General features: G+C 39.3%; 1 protein-coding gene across 2 annotated transcripts in view; it reads right to left on the bottom strand.

The window, feature by feature from the left end:
• The window catches only part of EML5 (EMAP like 5), a gene marked incomplete at both ends in the record, with an annotated part of 107,835 nt that overhangs the window by 38,725 nt on the left and 43,761 nt on the right, over positions 1 to 25,349 (bottom strand). For both annotated transcript variants that reach the window (XM_081111714.1, XM_081111713.1), the window contains 6 exons: positions 1,164 to 1,295; positions 2,233 to 2,385; positions 16,008 to 16,149; positions 20,826 to 20,953; positions 22,950 to 23,061; positions 23,691 to 23,893. In XM_081111714.1, coding sequence (XP_080967840.1) covers positions 1,164 to 1,295; positions 2,233 to 2,385; positions 16,008 to 16,149; positions 20,826 to 20,953; positions 22,950 to 23,061; positions 23,691 to 23,893 — 870 coding nt within the window. The remainder of the gene's footprint in view (positions 1 to 1,163; positions 1,296 to 2,232; positions 2,386 to 16,007; positions 16,150 to 20,825; positions 20,954 to 22,949; positions 23,062 to 23,690; positions 23,894 to 25,349) is intronic.

Below are 25,349 nucleotides of genomic sequence, written 5' to 3'. Positions count from 1 at the left end.
GCAGTCAACATATATTAAGAACATTTGGCCGAAACCGGTTTGGCTCAGTGGATAGAGCGTCGGCCTGCGGACTGAAAGGTCCCAGGTTCGATTCCGGTCAAGGGCATGTACCTGGGTTGCGGGCACATCCCCAGTAGGAGATGTGCTGGAGGCAGCTGATCGATGTTTCTCTCTCATCGATGTTTCTGACTCTCTATCTCTCTCCCTTCCTCTCTGTAAAAAATCAATAAAATATATTAAAAAAAAAGAACATTTGATTTTATTACTTTCTATATAATTAAGTAATTAAATTCATAAGTGGTTTCATTTTTGTGTATGTCTACATATAAAAACTATTTCTGTTATCATGTACATGAAAAAAACCCTGAAAACTAATTTTGAAATTTTAAAATTTTGTTCAATAGTACTTAAAAAAAACTGATTTACAATACTAGATTTATAGAGATGAATACATGAAACAAAAATCCTTAAAAACGGTAGGTCAGTTGGTTAGAAAGTCATCTAGCTACATCTAGTTACAGGTTCAATCTCCGGTCAGGACATTACAAGAAGCAATCAATGAATGCAAAAATAAGTGGAACAACAAAATCATGTCTCTCTCTCTTCCTTCCTCATTCTCTCTAAAATCAATTTTTAAAAATCCTTAAAAATGGAGCATTTAAAATATTTAGCATTTATCCAAGCTTATTAAACGCTGTCATATGCCATGCATTCTGCTAAAACACAATGATATTAAACTGTGCATGTTATACAATCATGAATATAATTTTTAGGGAACGTAATTATATCAGACAAGGGAAAATCACTTGAAAATTCTCACTAACATACCTACTTTCCATTACTATTTATGTCAAGCTTTTTTGACAAAAACCAGGACAAATGAATAATATTATCTTGGATAATATTTAAATTATTTTACAAATTAAAGAGTTTACACTTACTGTGCTATCATTTGAATTATACTAGAAGAAATACTGAAAAGTCTAAACTCATGGCATTCATCTTCAGATGTGAAATAAAGCAATGGAAAATAATTTTGAGAATGATATTTTCTTTTCACAATGCTTTTGAACTCATCTGTTGAATCACTTTTTGCTTCTCTAAATTAGTAATACTAAAACAAATGAAACTTTTACAAAATAGTAAGTTATTTAAATTCTTACCTCTAATGTCCCAGTCAATATGGGTGATATAACTCGTAGCGCCTTTGCATATTCCCACTCGTTTACTGCTCATTACATTGTATATATCCACAAAGCTGTCATGGGATGCTACTGCGAGATATTTTCCAGAACCTGTTATGGAAACATGGTTGCCTGTCATTTTCTACTTTTAGAAATGTTTTTTACATTGTACAACTAGAGTTGTATTAATATTTTCTGGGAGAAACTCAGTTGTTTTGTAAGTTATAACAAGCTATGTGTGTCAAATGATAGAAGGTGACATATTTTAAAAATATATTCTAATTAACAATAAGTAAGTTTTGTAGTGTAGTAAAGTAGTTAAGTGTAAAGCAAATGTCAAAAATTATACACAATATAATTTTGGTACACTAAGCATTTAAACAAAAACAACAAAAAAACCAAAAACCACAACCTTATAAATTTAAGAAAAAAGTAGAAGTAAACCAACATAGATACATTTTGCCTTAACATTAGTAATTCCTACATTATAGAAGGTTTTCTTATCAATAGTATGTAGAAATTGATGAGAGAAAAATATAATTTCAAAAGCATTAAGATTAAAGTGAAGATAGTCCCTCCAATCCTTTTATGTTGCAAATGAAGAAACTGAAACTCAGAGTAGTGCCTGGGCCCAAGTCACACAGAGAACTTAGTGACTGGATTGTCATTTTGTCACTGATCTTATACAGGGCTTTTACCTCTCACCATACTGCATCTTCTAGTAAAAAAAAGTAAAATTCTTAGAAAAAATAACAGTTAATAGCCCTGGCCAGCGTGGCTCAATTGGTTGAGCATGGTCCCATGCACCAAGAGGTGACTGGCTCAATTCCCGGTCAGGCACACGCTGGAGTTGTGGGCTCAAACCCCGAAAAGGGGCATGCAGCAGGCAGTCAATCGACTTTTGTTTCTCTCCCTATCCCTTCCTCTCTCTCTAAAAAATTAATAAAAGCATATTTTAAAATAACAGCTAATAAAAACCATGCATTGATTTATTTACACATTGCCAGACCCAAGTTAATGATCAAATGTGATTTCAATAGAATCTGACCTGGAGAGAATCGGATATCTGAAATAATATCTTTTCTGTGGTGAAAAGATACAAGATCCTCGAGAGTATCTGCATTTGCCATTAAGAAACTTCCATCACAGAGACCTACAGCTAAAGCTTTACCATCAGGAGAAAAACAGCAGCATCGTCCACCTAAAAGAGGAAGACAGTACACATCAGGCGACTTTCTTTTATTAAAAAAAGTATGTATTTAAAGAGCCTTTAATTTCAAAGAGGATCCCTATTCTTATTGTCACCTCAAACAATATTAAAAAGGAATCAAGAGATCCAGGTAATAAAGTCTTCTATGGAAATCAATGGTACGGAATTCTAAGCAATAATTAATATAAACTATTCCCTCTTCTGAAAGTAACAAAATCAAGTACTAAGACTCACCTTAAAAGAAATTAAGTTGCTGAACAAGAGTGAGAGTTTTCAACTAATATAAAAAGCCAATGACATATGTGAAAAATTTTTTTGTGGGTGGGTGGTTACCTTTGTAGTTTCTACGCAACAAATCAGAAATTAAAGATACACAGTCATCTTTATAAAAATGCTTTCAAATTTTAAAAAATCTGAAAATAGTCAATTATTAGTTTCAGCTAGGAATATCTATCTATATATGTTTCAAAACCACACATGAAGAAATAATAATGTTAGTATTATTTTATTTTTTTTGAAAATAAGGGTTAGTGCTGCAGTGGCAGCCACATAAAAATGAGCTTTCCTAACAGGAGGGGATGCAGCAGGCACATTAAAATTCCTAAGACTTGGTGCCTTGTGAAAAATTTGGAAAGGGAGGGATCGGGTACAGCTGTTATAGAATGAAAAATTACAGAATGAATTAGGATCAAGTAGTTATTTTATTATCAAGCATATAATGCAGAAATCTAAGCCATGGTTTTTGAGATTTAAGAGTCAAGAGATGATGACATGGAGCAGGGTGGCAGCAAAAGAGGTGATGAGAAATGGCAGGATTTGGATATTTTGAAAATAGAGCTGGCAAGACTTGGACGATGGACTAAGAGAAAAATACAAAAGTCAAGGAAGGCTATGTTTTTGTTTGAATGGTGATTCCATTTACTGAGATGGGGGAAAATTAGGAAAGGCAGGAATTTTGGTTTTGTACCCACTAAGTTAAGGATGCATATGAACAACTCAAGCGAAGACATGACAGAGCCAGTTCTTCTCTGGAGCTCCAGGGAGAAGAGGCTGAGGGATAAGTATGGGAAGCAGTATCATACAGATAGCAGCTACAGCCAAGAAACTGGATAACAACTTATTAATTTATTAGAGGCCCGGTGCATGAAATTTGTGCACTTGGGGGGGGGGTGTGTCATCCCTCAGCCCAGCCTGTGCCCTCTTGCTCTCTGGGAGCCCTTGGGGGATATCTGACTGACAGCTTAGGCTACACTTGCCAGCTGTAAACCCGGCTCAGGGCTTCTGGCTGACAACCAGGGGGCAGCTCCTGTGTTGAGCGTCTGCCCCCTGGTGGTCAGTATGTGTCATAGCAACCAGTCATTCCGCTGTTCAGTTGATTTGCATATTAGCCTTTTTTTATATTGGATTGCCACTCAGCTCCAAATCCACCCTTTTCCTGGTATGTGATACTGTAGCTGGACCCTGTAGACATTTTCCCTTTGCCAGCTGCCTTGATTTTAGCCAGTAGGAGGTGCTGAAGGGCCCCTACAAGGCAAAAGCAGAAGGAAGGACTTTTCTGGGGCACTTATGGGGGAGTTTCTCTGACACCACAGCAGATCAGCCCGCTGGCAAGTTTCTTTTCCAAGGGCAGGTTGTAGTTCCTATGACACCCACACCCTCTCCAAAAAGATCTGAATCTCAGCCTGGGGAAAGAGGGAAAGGGTCCATCCTCAGACTCCATTCCTTGTTCTTGTCCACTCGCCCTGTGGGTGGTAGCTGCTTTCTGCAGTTGCTACTTCTATATCCCTCAAGAATCCTTTTTTTCCAAACCCTTTTATTAGTTAACACTTCATATTAAATTTCCCCTGTTCAAATTACTGGGGTATCAGTCAAGAAATTGTTTCTTGTTTCTTGACTGATATAGAATGGGTGCTGACGTGGTCATAGGAGACAGACCATTAAAGAGAGGACTTCTGGAATTGATTTGGTCATGTCTTTGGGCTTGAGCACAGTGCTAAGTCTCTGCCAATGAGAAATGGGATGCTTAGTAATACAAGGTATGCACTGGCATAACAATTAGTTAAGTTATATCCTGCGGTTGCTTATGATATGTACCTACTGAAATAAGTGCCCTACGAGTCCAAAAGGCTGTTGTCCTTGAGCATTACAAAAATAACGATGACTACAAAGACTGAGTGCATGGACATTGATAGAAAAGAGTAGTAAGCTCAGGTCCCAAAATTCTCAGCACGAGTTATGGTCTGAATAAAGAGAGAGCTTCCAGGTAAATCTTAAAAAAAAATCTCTGACAGGGCTGATACTGCTGAAAATTAAACACAAAATTTAATTGCGTTGGTTTAAAATTTACAACTTAAAATTAAAGCCTCACCAAGTTTCTTATGTGAAAGTTTAGGGCATTGATTGGGAAGAAAGGGAATGTTGAAACTTGGAATGCAATCATTGGGTTGAAATCTAACAAAACTGAGAATCTTGAGAGTACATTCCGACTCTCACTGGCCAGTGCAAAGAGACTGCTTGCTCTCCTGCCTACGAGAGGAGTGACTTTCTTAGGCAGAAGCCTTGGCAAGGAGACGCTTAGTCTCTGAAGAACCATCATAGCCACGCGTTCCTCTGCTGTCACTAGTCCCCCAGCTTGGATCTCATCCAGCATGCTCTAGGGCAGAGGTTGGAAGGACCAGATACCGAATATTTTCACTTTTGTGGGTCATACAGTCTCTGTCACAACTACTCCACTCTGTATTGTAGTGCAAAAGTAGACTTAGATAATACATAAAGGAATGGGCATGACTTCGCTTCAGTAACATTTATTTATAAAATCATGGGCTGGGTTTCATCCATGGGCTAACACCTGATATAGAGAAAGGACTCCCAAAAGCTTAGGGAGATAAGAATGTTAAAATAGATTTTTCATATGCAACCTGCACACCCACCCATGACCTACACCCTCCAAAAAAGTCTAGAAAACAGCCCCTCACGAAGGCACCGAGAAATGCATTAAGTGAGGGCAGCATCTGCATCCTGGAGGAGCTGTGACTGTCCTCCTGTGTGGGTCAGAAATGGGAGGTGTCCCCATTGATATGGGCTCCCTGTTTCAACCAGCAAAACCTGAAGAAGCAGAGGCAAGAAGCATCACAACCACCAAATACCACGTGTGTTCTCTTTAGCAAAAAGGCAGCAGGGATGTAGTGATAATCAGAATGTGTTGGCATGTGGGGATTTCTGTTGGTGGCTAATTTAACACGATGTCTCCAGAAATGAAACCGATGAGTAGACTACTAGATTAGTGATTGATCTATGTAACAGAAGAAACTCCATATTGGGTGACTAAAAAACCTGACTTAAATCACCACTTAAATACCACAACGGAGAGTCACAGATTCTCAACTGCTTTTCAGACCTGAGACAATTTATACTCAGAGCCCCTTGATTAAAGGGGAGGCCAGGCCCATTAAGGAAGAACTCCGCAGCATTGCCACAGTATGTAAAGTAAACTTCCTTCCAAGCATCCGTGGCCACTTAATAGGATGACTGTGACTGAGAAAAAAAATACCCAAACTTTCAGGAATTACCAGACACAAGCTTTGAACTGACATTAATTCTTGAGCCTACAAAGTGCTGTGTTATACACCAGCAGGAGTGGGGCCTAGGGTGAGCATGTGGTAGGTGAGGATTTAGTCCAGTTGTGAATCAGGGCACTCAGGTGGTCTGTGGACCTCACCCAATTCCTGAATGGAATAGACATACTGGGCAATCGGTAGGATCCTCTACACGGACTCTGTGCGCCATGGGTGAGGTCGATATGACAGGAAGAACTAAGTGAAAACCCTCGGAATTCCTCTCTCTACCAAGACAATAAACCAGAATCAAAACTGCAAGCCTGACAATGCAAACATCAGTGACACCTCCAACGGCCGGCAACAGCAGGAGTGAGAATACCTGTCACGTCATCAAGACTTGCCTGCTTGGTCTGGGCTCAAATCAGGTGGATATTAAGGTTACAACTATGGATAATATGTTTATTCAGTGATGACTCTAATTGAAGTTACTCTTCCAGATGCATTCTTCTGGACCTTTCCTAGAGCACATTAGCACAGCCCCTAGCGTTTTGCATGCAGCCATTGCCTTGGTTAGTGCTGTTTTCTCCATATCAACTTGTAAGGACAACCACAAGCGGTTTGCTTTTACCTGGCTTGTATCTGTGTACACCTTCAAAGCCTTGCCTCAGGGCTATTTCAACTCTCCTGTTCTTTGCCATAATATAGTCCACAGAGATCCTGATCGTCTTGAGATTCCACAAAACATCTCAATGGTCCACTACATTGATGACATTATGTTGAATGGATCTGGGGAGCAGGAAGCAACAAGTACTTTAGATGCCTTAATAAGACATAAGCAAATCAAGAGCATGGCAGATAATCCCACAAAAATTCAGGGACCTGCCACCTCAGTGAAGTTTCCTGGGACCCAATGATCTGGACTATGTAAAGATGTTCTTTCCAAAGTGAAAGTCAAGTGGCTGTGCCCCACATCACCTATCACAAACAAAAGGAGCAAAATGCTTGGTAGGCCTTTTTGGGCAACATCAACCACATCTGAATGAGCTGCTTCTACCCATCTATCAAGTCACCTATAAGGCTTCCAGCATCCAGGGGGGCCAGGCAAGCTGATTTCCCACTGGGCCTGATGGCCCAGCAGCTCCAATGATGCTCAACATGTCTGTGGTAAACAGGGGAGCTGCACGGAGCCTCTGGAAGGCCACCAAAGGAGAATCACACTGCAGAGCTCTCAGATTTGAGAGAAAATGCATGCCCTCCTTTACAGATAAGTATTTTCCTTTTGAGAAGCTGCTTCTGGTCTGCTACTAGAACTTGTTAGAGAGTAAATGCCTAACTATGGGATACAGGTGCCTGTGTGTCCAGAGCCTTCCTATCCTGACCTGAAAGTTTTGTGACCAACCTAACCACAACTGGGTGTGCACAGCAGCAACCCATCAGGTGGGAATGGAGTATGAAAGACCAGGCTTGGACAGACCTGGAAGTTACAAGTAATTTGCATGAACAGGTGCATCAGAATCCTTCAACAATAATTCTCACTGCAATGCCTCCTCTCTCTCTCTCTGTCTATACCTCTGGCCTCATAGGTATTCCTTCTCATCAGTTGGCTGAAGAAGAAACAAAACTTAGGCAGGTTTACAGATGCTTCTACACAGTACCCATCTGAAAGCATTGCAACCCCACGAAGGGCTGACCCTGAAGGATGCTCTGCCCACACAACAGCCTTTGGCCTGGGTGCTTTTTCTCTAAGCAGTGATCCTGCCATTCAGCCCTGGCCTGTGCCCTCCAGCAAGCTTTCCTTCCCCAGTGAGCACGTGCACTGTCCCACTGAGGCCTGCAGCCGCCAGCAAGCTTCCTCACCACGGACAGACCGTGTTCTGATGGCAGCCACACCTTTTCCAATCTAGGTCTGAATCTCCATCAAGTTCTTTCTTCATTCCCTCTCCCCAGCTAACTAGGGCTAGTGTCTGCCTTCTACTGTGGCTGCTTTTATAGCTTTTTCAGTAGGTAACCACATTTTACTAATTAACTGTTCTTTTTATTAAATTTTCCCAGTTCAAATGACTAGCATGGTCTCTGTGTTATGACTGAACAATGACTGATAAAATACCTGAAGTGGGAGTGTACACATGAGAAAAGGAAGGCCAGGGAGAGAACCCAGAAGCAGTTCTGCATGTAGAGAGCGGGAAGAAGAGGCAGGACCATCAGAGGAAACAAAGAAAGAAGGCAGTGAAGTAGAAGGGGGAACCTGAGCCAAGTGAGGAACGCATTTCAGAAGAGAAAGGAATAATCAATTACATCAAAATCTAGCTGTAGGTGATTAAGATGAGGACTGAGAGCTGACCAGGAGATTGGCAGCAGGCTCAATGGACCGACAGAGATAAAAGCCTAACTGCAGTGGTTGGTGACGGGAGTATTGGCTACTGTGCTCTGAGGAGCTCTGCCACAACGGAGGGCGGTGGTGCGGCCAAGCATCACAGATGCATTTTACTCAACCCTATTCAGCTGGCTGGGGACAGAATACAGCAGGTGGGAAGTTGAGTTTAAGTAAAGATTCATGTAACAAGAATCCTTAAAAACTAAAACAAAAACTCCCCAGGGATCAAAAATAAAAAGGGAGCAGGAAACAAAAGCGATAGAATAAAGTCACATATCCCCGAGGGCAGAAGAAACTAGTCTTGCCTCAGCGCCTCCTGAATAAAACTGGAATTTCTGAGGAGCTATATACTCATTGTATTCATATAATACTGGTTTCCAAATCTGATGTTAATTTTAAGTTCCAAAATACCAGTAGTGAAAATGTAGTACCGTTATTTCCAAATTTAAAAATATTCTGATATCTGAATCATTAGCACCTTGACACATGTGGAGTTATATACTATATTAAGTTTTTAAAATTCAACATGGGTTATATAAAGTACGCTTCTTTAGTTTCTTCCTTCTCTCACGTTTTATAGAGAAAAGTCAACTAAGCAAAGTTTCGGCTGAGAATAATTCTTACTCTACTCCAAAGACTTTGTGAAGTGGAACATTGGTTTCCTAGGGCTGCCATACAAAACCACCACAAACTGGGGGTGCTTAGGACAACACAAGTCTATTCTCTCGCAGTTCTGGAGGCTAGAACACCCCAGTCAAGGTGCTGGCAGGGCCACGCCCCCTCGGAAAGCTCTAGGAAAGACTCTTGCCTCTTCCTTGCTTCTGGAGGTTGCCGACAGTCACTGCTGCCCTTGGCTTATAGATGCCTCAGGCCTCCATTTCTGCCTGCCACTGCATGGCATTCTCCTTGTGTGTCTGTGTCCCTACGTCTTCATGTAGCCCTCTCACAAGGACACAGCCACTGGATTTAGAGCCCATGCTGCTCCAGTGTCACCTCCTCTTACCCTGACTGTATCTGCAAAGACTCTATTTCCACATAAGGTCACATTCACAGGCACTAGGGGTGGGGACTCCCACAAAGCTTTTGGGGGAACACAATTCAACCCATATTAGACATAATAACAATGAATTAGAATTTCCTTCCATCAATCGCAAATCTAAAGACAAAGAGGGGAGAACCAAGATGGCGGCATAGGTTAACGCCGGAGTTTGCTGCTTTGAACAACTACTTCAAAAGTGAAACTAAAAGACGGAACGGACATCACCCAAAACCACTGGAACGCTGGCTGAATGGAAGTCCTACAACTAGGAGGAAAGAGAAACGCATACGGACACTCAGAGGAGGCGCAGTGATGAAGTCAAATTCTGAGGTGCGGAGTGCGCGGAGCGGGCTGGCGGCGGAGGGCGCGGTTGGCGTTTTCAATCGGGAGGGAGTCGCAGACTCTGAGCTCCAGATCCGGCGAGTCTTTAGGGACCCAGACTCAAACGGGAGAAGCGGGACTGTCTGGCTTCGGTCAGAGCGAGTGCAGCTTTCTCTCCGAGCTTTGCAGCGGGTGCTGGGACTCAGAGAGGCAGAGCCCCTGGGGACAGGACTGAGAGCCACCATAACTGCTCTCTCCGGCCCACCCTGTTGATCCTGTGCGACCAGCCCCGCCCAAGCCCTGCACAGAGGCATTTGCCGGATAGCCTCAGGCAAACGCCAGATTAGCACCTCCCTAGAGGACAGAAGTTCTCTCACTGCTGACACAGCTGATTCTCATAGCCACTTGGCCTGGAGGTCAAACCCTCCCTGGAATTAGCTACAACAATCAAGATTTAACTATAAAACCGCGCACAAAGACCACTAGGGGGTGCACCAAGGAAGCATAACAAAATGCGGAGACAAAGAAACAGGACAAAATTGTCAATGGAAGATATAGAGTTCAGAACCACACTTTTAAGGTCTCTCAAGAACTGTTTAGAAGCCGCCGATAAACTTAATGAGATCTACAAGAAAACTAATGAGACCCTCGATGTTATATTGGGGAACCAACTAGAAATTAAGCATACACTGACTGAAATAAAGAATATTATACAGACTCCCGACAGCAGAACAGAGGAGCGCAAGAATCAAGTCAATGATTTGAAATGCGAGGAAGCAAAAAACACCCAACCGAAAAAGCAAAATGAAAAAAGAATCCAAAAATGCGAGGATAGTGTAAGGAGCCTCTGGGACAGCTTCAGGCGTACCAACATCAGAATTATAGGGGTGCCAGAAGATGAGAGAGAGCAAGATATTGAAAACCTATTTGAAGAAATAATGACAGAAAACTTCCCTCACCTGGTGAAAGAAATGGACTTACAGGTCCAAGAAGCGCGGAGAACCCCAAACAAAAGGAATCCAAAGAGGACCACACCAAGACACATCATAATTAAAATGCCAAGAGCAAAAGATAAAGAGAGAATCTTAAAAACAGCAAGAGAAAGAAACTCAGTTACCTACAAGGGAATACCCATACGACTGTCAGCTGATTTCTCAACAGAAACTTTGCAGGCCAGAAGGGAGTGGCAAGAAATATTCAAAGTGATGAATACCAAGAACCTACAACCAAGATTACTTTATCCAGCAAAGCTATCATTCAGAATTGAAGGTCAGATAAAGAGCTTCACAGATAAGAAAGAGCTAAAGGAGTTCATCACCACCAAACCAGTATTATATGAAATGCTGAAAGGTATCCTTTAAGAAGAGGAAGAGGAAGAAAAAGGTAAAGATACAAATTATGAACAACAAATATGCATCTATCAACAAGTGAATCTAAGAATCAAGTGAATAAATAATCCGATGAACAGAATGAACTGGTGATTATAATAGAATCAGGGACATAGAAAGGGAATGGACTGACTATTCTTGGGGGGAAAGGGGTGTGGGAGATGCGGGAAGAGACTGGACAAAAATCGTGCACCTATGGATGAGGACAGTGGGTGGGGAGTGAGGGCGGATGGTGGGGCGGGAACTGGGAGGAGGGGAGTTATGGGGGGGAAAAAAGAGGAACAAATGTAATAATCTGAACAATAAAGATTTAATTAAAAAAAAAAATAAAGACAAAGAGGATTGGAAATGCTTTCTTTGAAACAAACGTAGCTTGCTATCAACAAAAGAACTACATACTGCAGTTTCCATGAAAAAAAAAGTTATTAAAAAAATGCCCTCAAAGCTATCACAGAAGAGATCATGTTATATGAATATGAAAGAGAAAATTTAGAACAGGGTTAACTCGATTACTTATGTTTACAAATTCTCTATTTAAATATACTATTTAGTTTCATTGATTTTTACTTTCATAGCTTTTCTTTTGATTTGTAAATAACTTAAGAAATAAAATACAAATATTTAATTACATAATTTGTGTGTGTGTGTCAAAAAATATCCTCCAAATACCTGTATTGTCATTTTGCTCCAGAAATACAATCCCATCTCAAGGGAAGAACAGACTTAAAGAAATACAATCCTATCTCAAGGGAAGAATAGACTTTAAAAAAATGTGCCTGGCAGAAAAGAAAGACATAGATGTGTCTACCCTGGCCTGGGTGCTAGAGGAGTTGAAAAATCATACTTGAGAATTCACGAACAGGGGTGGCTTGTGTAGATCATAGATTTGAAGCTATAATATTGACATGATCTAAGCAATCCCAGTCAAAGAAATTAATTGTTAGTAGTTCTGGATGGTAGCATCCCAGGCACGTGGCAGAAGAAAATGCAAAATCTCCAGAAGAACACACCTTCAATTCAGACCTCAGAGGATTCCCACAGGTAAAGAAAGCAACCAAACATGAACGTAAAATCCAAATTTTCAAGCACACAAGAAAATGGACTGCCAGGATGGAGTCAGCAGGAAAATAATCTCAAAACAGCATAAAGAAAAACATAGCGTGGTCAGATCTGCAAGGCTGTCAAGTAATTAGATTTTAAAAAAAATATATGTTTTTATTGACTTCAGAGAGAGGAAAGGAGAGGGAGAGAGAATCATTGATAGGCTGCCTCCTGCATGCCCCCTAGTGGGATCGAGCCCGAAACCTGGGCATGTGTCCTGACCTAGAATTGAACAGTGACCTCCAGGTTCACGGTTGACACTCAAGCACTGAACAACACTGGCTGGGCAAATAACTACATTTTAGATTTTTTATCTGATTAGATAAGATTAAAGGCATAAAGGAGGAAATATAAAATATAAGTAAGGAATAATATAAAAAATCTAAGGCAAATATGAAAACACACAGAAGTCCTAAAAATGAGAATTATCAGAATTAAATACAGAATGGGTAGGTAAAATAGATGGTGCTATAAAAAAAATGTCAGAGCTAGAATATCTTAAGAAAATTTCCAGAACACTACACAGAGAGACAGAAAGAAAATATGAAATTAGCCAAGACATAAAATAATAGTGTAGAAGTAAAAAATAAAAAGTCTATTAAAAATTCAGGTTTGATTATAATTAACAGCTAAAGCCAGGGGATAAAAATTTCTAACAGGCACTTTCCAATACACCATTATTCATATACATATAAAAGGCTAGCAAATATTCAGAAAGTATTAACACACATCAAGAATATGGACATTATTCATGCTGCATGTTCAAACTTCTGGTTATTCTATAACTAGTTACTAAAAAATTGAATTATTTGTTTGGCAAAATTCTCATAAGGTGGTCTACATTAACTATAATGACTTTTAAAATAAAATGTTAAACCTCAGGACCATAACTTCAGTAATTTTGTTATAATTAACTCAACCAGTATAAAATCATACATATCCCTTTGCAGTTATAAAAATCCACCTGACTTTCTCTTGGATCAATGATGACATTTTTAAAAAGTGGAGAAGAATATGTAAAAACAGAAATACAGAATCATGACTCTCCTCTGCAATCCTAAATAATAAAAGCATAGTATGCAAATTGTCCCCTCAACTGGGAGTTCGTCCAGGAGTTCCAGCAGGGGGTGGGGCTGGCTGGGGGAAGGGAGGGAGTCCCCGGCCAGCAGCTGGCAGCCTCTAGGGACCCTACTAGTGCACTGTGCACTGGGCCTCTAGTCTAATATAAAGATCCAGTCCTAAAAGGAGCCAGTACTTCTGGCAGACAATTCTTCAGGACTTATACAAGACATAAATCCATAGAGTTAGGAAGCACGCCAAATCCTAAACAGAATACATTAAAATAAAATGCATGCATTCATGATTTTATTAAATTACAGAACTATACAAAAAAGTAAAAGAGATAGTAGAAACCAGAGGGATTATAACTCTCAACTAAAAACTCCAGAAGCAGTTAAATTAACATTTAAGAATGAAAGTAAAAAATCAAAACATGTTCAGACTGTAGAGTACTAAGGGCAGGGTGGTGGCAATAGTCCACCCTGAGTGGCAATGCACTGCCTAATGAGAATTTAAAACAACAATAATAAAACTGAATAAAAAGAGTTTGCTTTTTAAGAATTGTGATGTCAGTTATAAAATACTTCAGCTGCCAGAATGGACCACTCCCACCAGTCTGTTTTTACTATGCCACTGATTTGGACAAAGGAAGCTGAAGGAATTTCCAACAAATCTTTATTGAAGAACTCTAAGACTGTATTTTAGGAAGAAAGAAACTGATACAAGAAAAAAGTCTGAGATATAAGAAGAAAAGGTGAACAAAGAAATGTATAAGCATAGATAACCTAAGTAAACTCTGACTGCATAAAACAATAATATCCAATTGAAGTGGATTAAAAACCCAGAAATCCTAAAAAAATAAAAAGTAAAACTACCATATAATCCAGCAATTCTACTCCTGAGTATTTACCTGAAGAAAGCAAAAACACTAACTCAAAAATATGTATGTACTCCTCTACTCACTGCAGCATTATTTACAATAGTCAAGATATGAAAACCACCAAAGGGTCCACTGATGGGTGGATGGATAAAGAAAATGTATCTCTCTCTCTCTCTCTCTCTCTCTCTCTCTCTCTCTCTCTCTCTCTCTCTCTCACACACACACACACACACACAATGAGCTATTATTTAAATAGCCATCACAAAGACTGAAATCTTGCCATTTACAACAACATGGATGAACCTTGAAGGCATTGTGCTACTAATACTAAAGTAAGTGAGACAGAGAAATCCAAATACCATACGATCTCCCTTACATGTGAAATCTAAAACAAACAACAAACCCAAAGCTCATAGATACAGAGAACTTGGGGGTGGGCAAAATGGGTGAAGGAAGTCAAAAGGTACAAACTTCCAGTTATAAAATAAGCCATGGGGGTGTAATGTACAGCATGGTGACTACAGTTAATAACATTGTATTTCATATTTGAAAATTACTGAGATAACAGACCTTAACGATCTCAGCACAATAAACAAATTTTTGTAACTCTGTATGGTGATGTATATGTTAACTAGATTTATTGTGATCATTTTACATTATATACAAATACCAAATCACTGTATATCCAAAACTAACGTAATGTTATATGCCACTTATACTTCATTCAAAAAAAAGAAAGAAAATCTGATGGGTGTTAAAACCAAGTATGGTCCAAATTTGACTAATCAGGACTTTCTAGGGCCCTGTGAAGAAAAGAGTATTTGGTAACACGGTTTTTCTGTGTACACAGAAGTGTGACTGTGGTTTTGGAATCCGTTTTAACTTTTCACATTTATAATTCAGTGGTACAGAACCACTGAAATATTTGGTAATTCTCTCTAATTCTTGCCAACAAACAAACCACCAAAGAATGAGAAGGCTGCACATCAATAACTTTAAAAAAAGGAAGTACAGTGGCTGGAGTTCAAGTGTTCTGGGGATTGTGATTAGCTTCAGATTTTGTTAAGGATACATGTTAAATATTTAACAGTAACCCTAGAAGAAGAGGATAGACTCTGTAACTTTTAAGTTAGTAGAAGGAAGTAAATTAAATGACTAAATTACAAATTCATGTTACATAACTTCAGCAGGCCCTTAGTACATCTAGACAGATCCTGCCCTTCATCTACTGATTCTATCACATTTCTAACTTTTTCAACCAGTGTTCCGCCTATAATTATCCTCATACTATAAAATAATATTCCCTACCACTTTACTAAAAAATCTGAAGCGCTCTGTAGATCCTCATCGGCCCTCAGCTGATAGAAACACCATTGCTCCATCAACTGAACCCTCTGCCTCTCTACCCCCTGATAGGCCAGCCTCATTTACCTCCTACAAATGTGCTCAGTTCTGTTTCACCCTAAAATATCCTCCCATCAACTCTGCTACTCCTTTTTTTAAATATATTTTTTATTGTTGATAGTATTACAGATATGTCCCATTTCCCCCTCTGCTACACCTTTTTAAGTTAAGGCGTTCTTTCTTAGTTTTTAATTCTGAATTACACATACTCCCCAGTCATAAAGGGTAGAAAGCTTAGCTTCTGTTTCTTCCTATATTCTTTCTTCCAACACAAACCAGCTGAAAACTGGCTCAGGATAGGCATGAGCACAGGAGGTCCCATAAAGCAAAGATTGGGTATAATTAATTTTGTTTATATAGCATCATGATCAAGTGGACATAGACTGGATATTCAGTCTTTTATAATATACTGACCATTGCTTTCTTACATCTGTGAGGGCTATAAAAATTGTGACCACTTACTCTATGTTCAAGTCTGAGAGCCTCTTACCCTTTTTCAGTTTCCGGACAGCCAGCATACAGTGACTAGGAGAGAGATCCCATATTCTCAAGGTTTTGTCATCACTTACAGTAGCACAGATGGGCAGATAAGGATGTGTGGCCAAACCCCACACTTCTCCTTCCATGTGTCCCTATATAGAAAACATAGTTAAGATAAATTTAACCTAAAGCTATGTGGATTTAGAAAACAACGAAAGACAACTTTTGATAATATGTGATAATGATAGAACAATGAATAATGAGTAAGTCTACTAAAACTTTTCTCTTTATCTTCAGAATACACTATAAAACACCTTTGTAACAACTTTATCTCCACAATTACAATACAATCAAGCTACTGTGAAAAGTAGCTTAAAATCCTAGAACATTCACTGGAGGAAGAAAGTAGAACTTGGCTGCCCTCGAATGTTAATAAAGGCCACGTAGGGGGAACAGCCTGCATGACAGAGTAAGGAGTTCCACAGACCTCCTCACCAGTAAATGTGGTGAAAATAATAACAAAAATACACCACACATTTCAGGTCTCTGGATATGGTTCCAAGGAAAAGCAACAAGTGAAGCAACATTTACTCAGAAAATTGAGATGAACAGTGAGCGTCTGCAGTATTGGAGCTGAGACCCATCCTCTTCTCCCTCTTCCTAACTCACTGATGTGGAAGCGCCACAACAGACGAGGAAACCAAGGACACTCCCTCTCCAATTCACCAGTTATTAGTTAGAGGGTATCTTCCCAGAAGGGGCAGGTGCCAGCATTTCTCACCCTGCCCCCAGTATCTGCTACTGATGCAGGTGCTGCTGAGAGGTGGGATTGCCCCTCTTCTGCCCATCCTCACTCTGAAATGTTGCCCTACCCCAGCTGCAGTGCCCCTGAGCATACTGAGACCTCAGTGTCAACCAGTAAGACCTGAAGTTACTGCACACACACACACACACACACACACACACACACCAAGCACTCATCTTCTAAAGGAAAGAGCACTCCATAGTCCTCGCCCTCAACTCCAGAACCTTGGATAGAGGTTTTGACTGCGGTGAGAAGAAAGCCATAAAAGAGCTTCTAATCTCTTCTCAAAGGACCTATGTTATTTACTGCTAATGTGGAAAAGTTCTGGCCTAGAGGTGGTCTCAAAAAACGATGGAGGCAGCAGGTGGTGATAAAATGTAACTGGCAGACTCCAGGGACATACAGACTAAACCGAAAGTCAGCTAGCTTATCCAAGAGAAGCTGGGAAAACTCAGGGATAGCTGAGAGGAGACTGCTTAAAAAGTAAAAAAATAAAAAATAAACAACAACAAAAAAAATCCCACGATAACCTAGGGAACTATTCCTTTTAAGAAGCCTGCATTTAATTGGTTTAGTCTGTGGGGCAATTTATGTTCCAGGGAAATGTTGAAGACAATAGAGCCTTAACGGCTGGTGGTGTTCAGGGAAAGAGACCTCCAGAGGAAAGAACACTCCCCCAATCATTGTATGAAGCCAGTATTACCCTAATACCAATACCAGATAGACACTACGAGAGAACTACAGGCCAATATCCCGTATGAAATACTGGCAAACTAATTTCATTATAGAATGATACACCACAACCAAATGAAATTCATACTAGAAATGCAACGGTTTAAAATCTGAAAACCAATTAACGTAATACATCATTATCAATAAAGTAAAAAATCAAAACCACATGATAATTTCGATAGAGAAAAAAGCATTTGACAAATACTTTGGAGAAAAACTTGGAAGAAAAGAATAATTCCTCAATCTGACAAGGGGCATCTCCGAAAAATCCATAGTTAACACTGGAGTTAATGGTGTGAGATTGGAGGCGTCCTCCCTAAAATTAGGAACACCACAAGGATGTCTGCTCTCACTACTTCTATTCAACATTTGCAGAGAGTCCGGCCACTAATTAGGCAAGAAAAAGAAATAGGCATCCAGCCCTAGCTGGTTTGGCTCAGTGGATAGAGCGTTGGCCTGCAGACTGAAGGGTCCCAGGTTCGGTTCCGGCCAAGGGCACATGCCTGGGTTGCAGGCTTGATCCCCAGTGGGGGGCGTGCAGGAGGCAGCCCATCAGTGAGTCTCATCATTGATGTTTCTATCTCTCTACCCCTCTCCCTTCTTCTCTAAAATCAATAAAAGTATTTTAAAAAAAAAGAAAAGAAATAGGCATCCAAATTAAAAAGGGGGAAGTAAAACTATCTCTATTTGCAGATGACACAATCTTGTGTACAGAAAATCCTAAAAAAGTCCACTAAAAAACTATTAGAACTAATAAATAAGTCACTTTAATAAAATAAATATGGGACTTGTACACTGAAAATTATAAAACACTGTTGAAAAAGGTAAAGATCTAAGTAAATGGAGAAATCCCATGTTCATGGATTACAGTACTTGATATTGTTAACAGGCACACTTCCCACACTGATCCACAGAATTCTGCAGCTACTAATATTGCTCTCCATACTTTTTGGTATATACATACGAATACTCCTATTGTATACATACATTGCTACACTTTTAATTACTACAGTTTTATATTTATTTCTAGCATGAAGAGTTTCTCAAAAATTTCTTGACCACTTTAAAATATTTTTTAAAGTCTCAGAGTCTGTAAAAAAATTTCATTAGGATTTAGATTATGATCATACTGAATTTGTAATTTACTCAGTTCTTTTATGTCTTTAGTAAAATTGTATACTTTTCTTAATACAGGCCTTGCGTATTTTTACCGGTATTTTTTCCTGATTATCTGTATAGTTTTCTTTATGAGTACCCTTTTTGTTTCATATTTTCTAACTGGTTATTGCTAATATATAGAAATACTATATTGATTTTTATGTGTTGATTTTGCACATAAGTTCTTAATAAGTTCTACTAAATTTTCAGTTTATTCTCTTGTACAGTCAATGTATAGGGTTATAATTTCTGCAAATATTGAAAGTATTGTTTCTAACATACCTTTTTTTTAATTTTGTTTGTTTTACTAAACTTGCTAAAACCCAACACAGAGTTGAACAATAATGGCGAGAACTGGTATCCTTATCTTGTTCCTAATGCATAAGAGTATATTTGAAACCTTAAACTCTATAATAAATATAAAAATATTAGGGTGTCATTTTATAATTGTGAAATTATGTGTGGGTGTGTGTTTTAGTAGTTCCATCTATGGATTCATCTGTAGAAGTGTACTTATGTTATTATTTTCCAAGAAATCATAAACATGTTAAACTCCACGACGCCATCATCTCTTTACTTCAATGGAATATGATGTGACTAAAATTAAAGTATAAGACATGAAAGTTTGACAGTTAATTTAATATAAAATATGTTATTTGCTTATAAATTCTCTTTGGTACATCAGGATAGTATATTAACATTGAAGTATGTGCAATATTCTCATCTACGTGTCCTCTTTGGTATCTTAACAGGAGTGAAGTGAGAGTTAGAGAAAAAAAAAGTCTGTATTAAGAAAGAACATAATTATTCTTACGTGTAAAAGGCAAACCCAAAATTGGTGTTACTGTATAGAGTTGCATGAGGACAATTTTTCATTAGGGTAAATCAGCGATTTTCAATCGGTGCGCAGCAAGGATGTTTTAGAACATGCAATACCTGACCATTTAGTCAGTGACACTGACCTCTTTTCCCTTGGACTGTCAAATAAAAAAAATGACAACAGCCAACACAACAATAGTTATCCTGTGTGAATGAAACAAAATTATACTTATTTGTTTTTTGTCAGATTGGCAAAAAACATATTTCTTGATGTGCCACAGAATTTTAGTAATTAGTTTATGTGTGCTATGAGATGAAAACGGTTGAAAATCGCTGGGGTAGAGCCTACCTCACTTAGTGTATTTTATGCTGTCAATTTATTTCCCTCCCTACTTTTCAAAAAAAATAATACATATTGAAAATGTACATGTGAAAAATTAGTACAGCATTCCCTGCTGTTTCATTTTACATTTCTACCACACACATTTTTATATTTCTGAATTTTAAAAAATGTTTTTATTAATTTCAGAGAGAGGATGGGAGAGAGATAGATACATCAATGATGAGAGAAAATAATCAATCAGCTGCCTCCTGCACGCCCACTACTGGGGATGGAGCCCGCAACCTGGGCACGTGCTCTGATGGGGAATTGAACTCGACCTCCTGGTGCCTGGGTTGTTGCTCAACCACTGAGCCAAACCACCAGGCATATATTTCTAGATTTTTTGTTTTATTATTGACATACAGGGTGGGGCAAAAGAAGGCTTATAGCTGTGAATACACAAAAGTTTATTCTTGTATTATTATTTATTATGAAATTTTCCATACAAACTACGGTAAACCTACTTCAGCCCCACCCTTCATTTTCACTGATGTTTTCAGCAGTACATTTTTAGCATACATTCATTTTTAAGTTTTCTAAGTTAGAAACTTGAGAAAGAATGAAGTGAACTGAAGTTTCACAGAAAAACAATGGCCATAGGTTCAACAAATATACCTCAAAGAAATAAAATTAAACATGAAATAAATGCACTGGATTAAATTAACTAAACTGTTTTTTCTTTCCATTGGTTTGTTTTACAATAACAAATTACTTAAAATATTGGTTATTATCCCCATGATATCATGCACATTTATTTACTGAAGCTATGCATTTAGCTCTAATTAAATGTAAATTTTTTGATATATAGTAACATTAACAAATATTTCTCTAATTAATTTAACATCATTTTCACCACTATCAACTTAGGCTCTTAGGTATTATATCAACTGTATATTAAGGGATAAAAAGCATATTAACATTTGGGAAATTACCTGAACCAGAAGTGTTATTGGGCCACTTTTATCCACTTCTAGTATTTCACCATTCTTTGTGCCAACTAAAATATGACCATGTCCTAACGATATGGCACGTATAGATGGGTTATCTTCCAAGAGAAGACCTGAAATGTTAAATGTAGATGTTCCTCTAGGTATCAATTAGAATAGTACAAGGCTATATAGTATATTGCTAATGATACTATTCTGACAATGAAAATCACATTACAAGGTTGCTTTCTCCTATATTTTAAGTATTCTAATAAATGCATTGCATGTTCCCCATTCAATTTACTAATCTCAAATGCAAGTACCACCTATATACTACAGATCCCCTAATATCATTCTGATAACTGTTTCTTTTCCCTTTATATCTGTACCTCCGTATCCACCTTCTGACCCTCTAAGAGCATGTATAATATTCTGGTTAGTAATTTTAATTCAACTCAATTTCAGATGAATCCATTTGTGTTTACTGTGTCCTAAGGCAGGCTTCAGAAATACCTGGGTAAACATGATAGAGCCAGCTCCTGCCCTCACAGGGCATATAATGAGAAAAGCAGACCCTGTCTGTATGAGAAGCATAGTATTGGAAAAGGAGCATACAGTAAGGGAATCAAACCTTTTTTGGAAGGAGAATTGGAGGGAAAGGTATCCTAGAAGAAAGAATGTTTGAGATTTGAAAAATGAATATTCAGCCATGTAACTGGAGGGAGCAAAAGGGAGAAGGGCAAAATCTAGGCCAAAGTCCAGTAGCTCCCCCTGCCCAGGGGATATATTCCAAGACCCCCAGTGGATGTCTGAAACTGTGGATAGTAGCAAACCCGATGTTTCTTCCTATACATACATACTTACGATAAAGTTTAATTTATAAATTAGGCATAGTAAGAGATTAGCAACAATAGCCAATAATAAAATAGAACAATTATAACAATACACTATAATAAAAGTTATGTGAATGTGGTCTCTCTCCAAATATCATATTATACTGTACTCACCCTTCTTGTGATGCTGTGAGATGATAAAATGCCTTATCAATTAGTAATTTTTGCCTTTTTACTTAAAGGAAGCACTTTTATGGCTTCTTTTTGGCATGCCTGAGTTGCCCCATTACTACTTTTGTGCTTTGGGGCCATTATTTATTTTTTTAAAATATATTTTATTGATTTTTCACAGAGAGGAAGGGAGAGAGATAGAGAGTTAGAAACATCGATGAGAGAGGAACATCGATCAGCTGCCTCCTGCACATCTCCCACTGGGGGATGTGCCCGCAACCCAGGTACATGCCCTTGACCGGAATCGAACCTGGGACCTTTCAGTCTGCAAGCTGACGCTCTATCCACTGAGCCAAACCAGTTTCGGCCTTTGGGGCCATTATTAACTAAAATAAAGGTTCCTTGAACACAAAAACTGATTCTACAACAGTGGATCTAATAGCCGAGGTGGTTAAGTGACTCAAGGGTGGAGAGCATATACAGCATGGTGACTCTGGACAGAGGAAAGATCTATATCCCAGGCAGCACTGAGCAGAAGAGCACGAGATGTCATCACAATACTCAGAACAGCACCAATCTAACACTTACGAATTGTGCATTTCTGAAATTTCCCATTTAATATTTTGAGACCAATGTTCACCACAGGTAACTGCAACTGTAAAACTATGGCTAAGGGGGGACGACTGCACTAGCATATAGAAAGAAAGGCCTGGAGGTCAGAGAGTGTGACCCGGTGGCTGATTGTGCTGAGAGAAAGGGTGAAGCAGAGGAGGGCCTGCAAGGCTGGACAGGCAGGGTCACTAAAACACCGAGAGGAAACCAAACAAACTCCTGATTGGTGGTAAATGTGATGTTCAGGAGGCAATTTTCTTTGGAAAATTAAAAATGTTAAAAATTAACACTAATAATCTTGTTTTTGGTTAACGTTTTGCCACGTATGTCACAGATAACAGTTTGAAAGGACAACAGTGATTCTAGCATTCAGTTAAGTGGCTTCTCCCATTTAGCTCTGATGCCTGTCTAGTAACAAAGGAACAATTTACTGCATGTGCTCTACCTCAGTGACCACAGGTGTTAATGAGCCATTACTCTTTTTTCCTACAAAGTAAATTAAATCTCAAATCACCTTTAGATCCTGGGGCCAAAGCAGCTCTTTTTATAGGATAGGTCTTGAGACATCTCTCAAAGGAGTCATCCCAAAGTGCGACTACACCATCTTTTCCTCCAGTAACAAATCCCTACAAAAGTAAAGGTGTCAAGTTAATAAAAATACAAGTATTTCAAAACAATAAGCCTCTTTGTATTGAAAAATTCTAGAGGAAAGAACATTTATAGGTAAAAGTTACTGGTTGTAATAAATGGAAATTAGTATAAGAATCCACTGCATGTTTTTAAACTTCAATATGGAGCCTGCAAAAATTTTTACAGTGACACAATACATGCAACTTTTAGGACAGGACTTTAAAAGCACAGTTTGTAAGCTGGAACCATAAGGTAGCGCTACTACTTTCAGCAGGTCACATCTATTCTCCTGGAGGCTTCATAATCCTATCCTTTAAAAAGAAAGGTTAGTATCAGGAGCTACCTTATAGGGCATGGTGATAATATATAACGCACTTAAATAATTTCTGACCCATAGTAAGTGATTAATACATATTAACTTAGACTTTTTTTTAAAACAGCAGACCTATTTCACTCTGGGTTCAGGCATTTGAAAGAGGAATAAAACAAGGTCAGGTAGACTAGCTCATAGATTATTACTGAGTGGCTCAACTAAGCTGAATGCCACTGTCCCTTTACTTGTTTAAATGCTCTACACTGCAGGATCAAATTCTGTTGAACTTAAGATTATCTTTAGATGACTTACCTTTTCCAATGCATGCATACTGAACACGGGCCCATCATGTGCCTTAACTGTTTTTACAAGAAAGATGTCTCTCCAGATGCACACATCTCCTGTGGACGTTCCAGAAAAAGCCATCTCTTCCGTCCATCCATACACCGCACACATCATTGTTTCTTTCTTCCCCAGTGTGCCTATGTAGCCTTTTCTGCCAACCAATCCTCCCCCTGGGTCACAAAAATATGATGAAAGTACCACTTTCAAATATATAACGTAAGACAGTAAAATTCCTTCTGTTGTTGTTTACATAGAAAGACATGGAACAAAAAGAAGAGTTAAAAAGAAAAAGACGTTTTCTCAATGAGTGACTTGAGCAACACCTTGTCTGGCTGAGGCAGACATACTTAGTTAGGGTTGCCCTCCGGCCATAGCCTTTTTTTTTTCCAGCCCTCACCTGAGGATATATTTGATTTTGAGAGAGAGGAAGGAACAGATGGATGGAGAGAGAGAGAGAAACATCGATGTGAGAGAAACATCCATCAGTTGCTTCCCATATGCACCTTAACTGAGGATCAAACCCACACCACAACCTTGGACATAAATCTCCAATTGAAAGGATAAACTATTGTTCGGAGGTGTTTTAGTACATAGATAAGAAGAGAAATTGATCAATAATAGGAGGGGAGAGTTGAAAGGTTTTTGTTGAGTTACTTATTTAAGAAGGAGAAGTAACACTGCCTTAAATGCTGAAAGGAAAGACAGTAGAGGAAAAACGGATGATGTGGAGAGAAAGGGGCGAAGAGCTTGGAGTGATGTCCTTGAGTAAGTGAGAGGAAAAGGAATCTAGTGCCCATGGGAGGGCTGGCCTTCACTAGAGCGTGGACCATGCATCTAGAGCAGGGTGGCAAACTCTGGGCTCGGGGCCACATCCTGCCACCACCTGCATTTGTAGAGCTCCCACTGGAGCAGCTTTGCACCGAGAGCTGCAGAGGCCACGCCTGTTTCCTTCTCTGCTCTCTGACTTTTGGCTGCTAGATAGCAGCTCCCAGGGCTTGAGCTGGTCACCATCTACAGGACTTTGCTAATGGCAACTGCTGGGCCCCTAACAGTGGAATCACAGGAGCTGCCTTGCCGCTGGCCAGCTGCCCACGTTGAGAAGGCAGGCCTCTCCGGGAGGATCTATGTGTCACTGAGGCAGAGGGAGGCTGACATGGTCCCCACCCCAACCTGCCAGTCCCCTTCACCATCGCAGGCTGATCTTGGAGACAATGTCTCCAGTTAATGGCCTCTGGGTGCAAACGGATAAGGCAGGGCAGGAGTTCTCTCTCTTGTTTTATAAATACCAATGCAATATGGTTGATCTTGGGCCTGGAAAGTCTAAAATAGTTACTCTCTGGACATTTAGAGAAAGAGTTTAGCAGTCCTGGTTTAGACAACCATTAGTTCGGTTTTCTGACACAGTATAACAAGGTCATGTCACTGTTGCACTAGAAAAACTTTCAGTGGCTCCTTGCCCCCACCAGCCATGAAGGAGAGTTCAAATTCCTTAGAGGAGAGATTAATAATTCATAACTTGGAATCCTCAAAGCCTACATCCAGAATAGGAGGTAAGAATCTCCCCCTAGCCTCAGGCTTAAGTAATCTTTAACTTAATTTACATAAAGCTATGCATTTAGAGGGTTA

Source organism: Myotis nattereri (genome assembly GCF_964212035.1).
Source record: "Myotis nattereri genome assembly, chromosome: 1".
NCBI lineage: Eukaryota > Metazoa > Chordata > Mammalia > Chiroptera > Vespertilionidae > Myotis > Myotis nattereri.
Note: the sequence above shows the minus strand (reverse complement) of the source record. Positions and strands in the feature narration are given on the sequence as shown.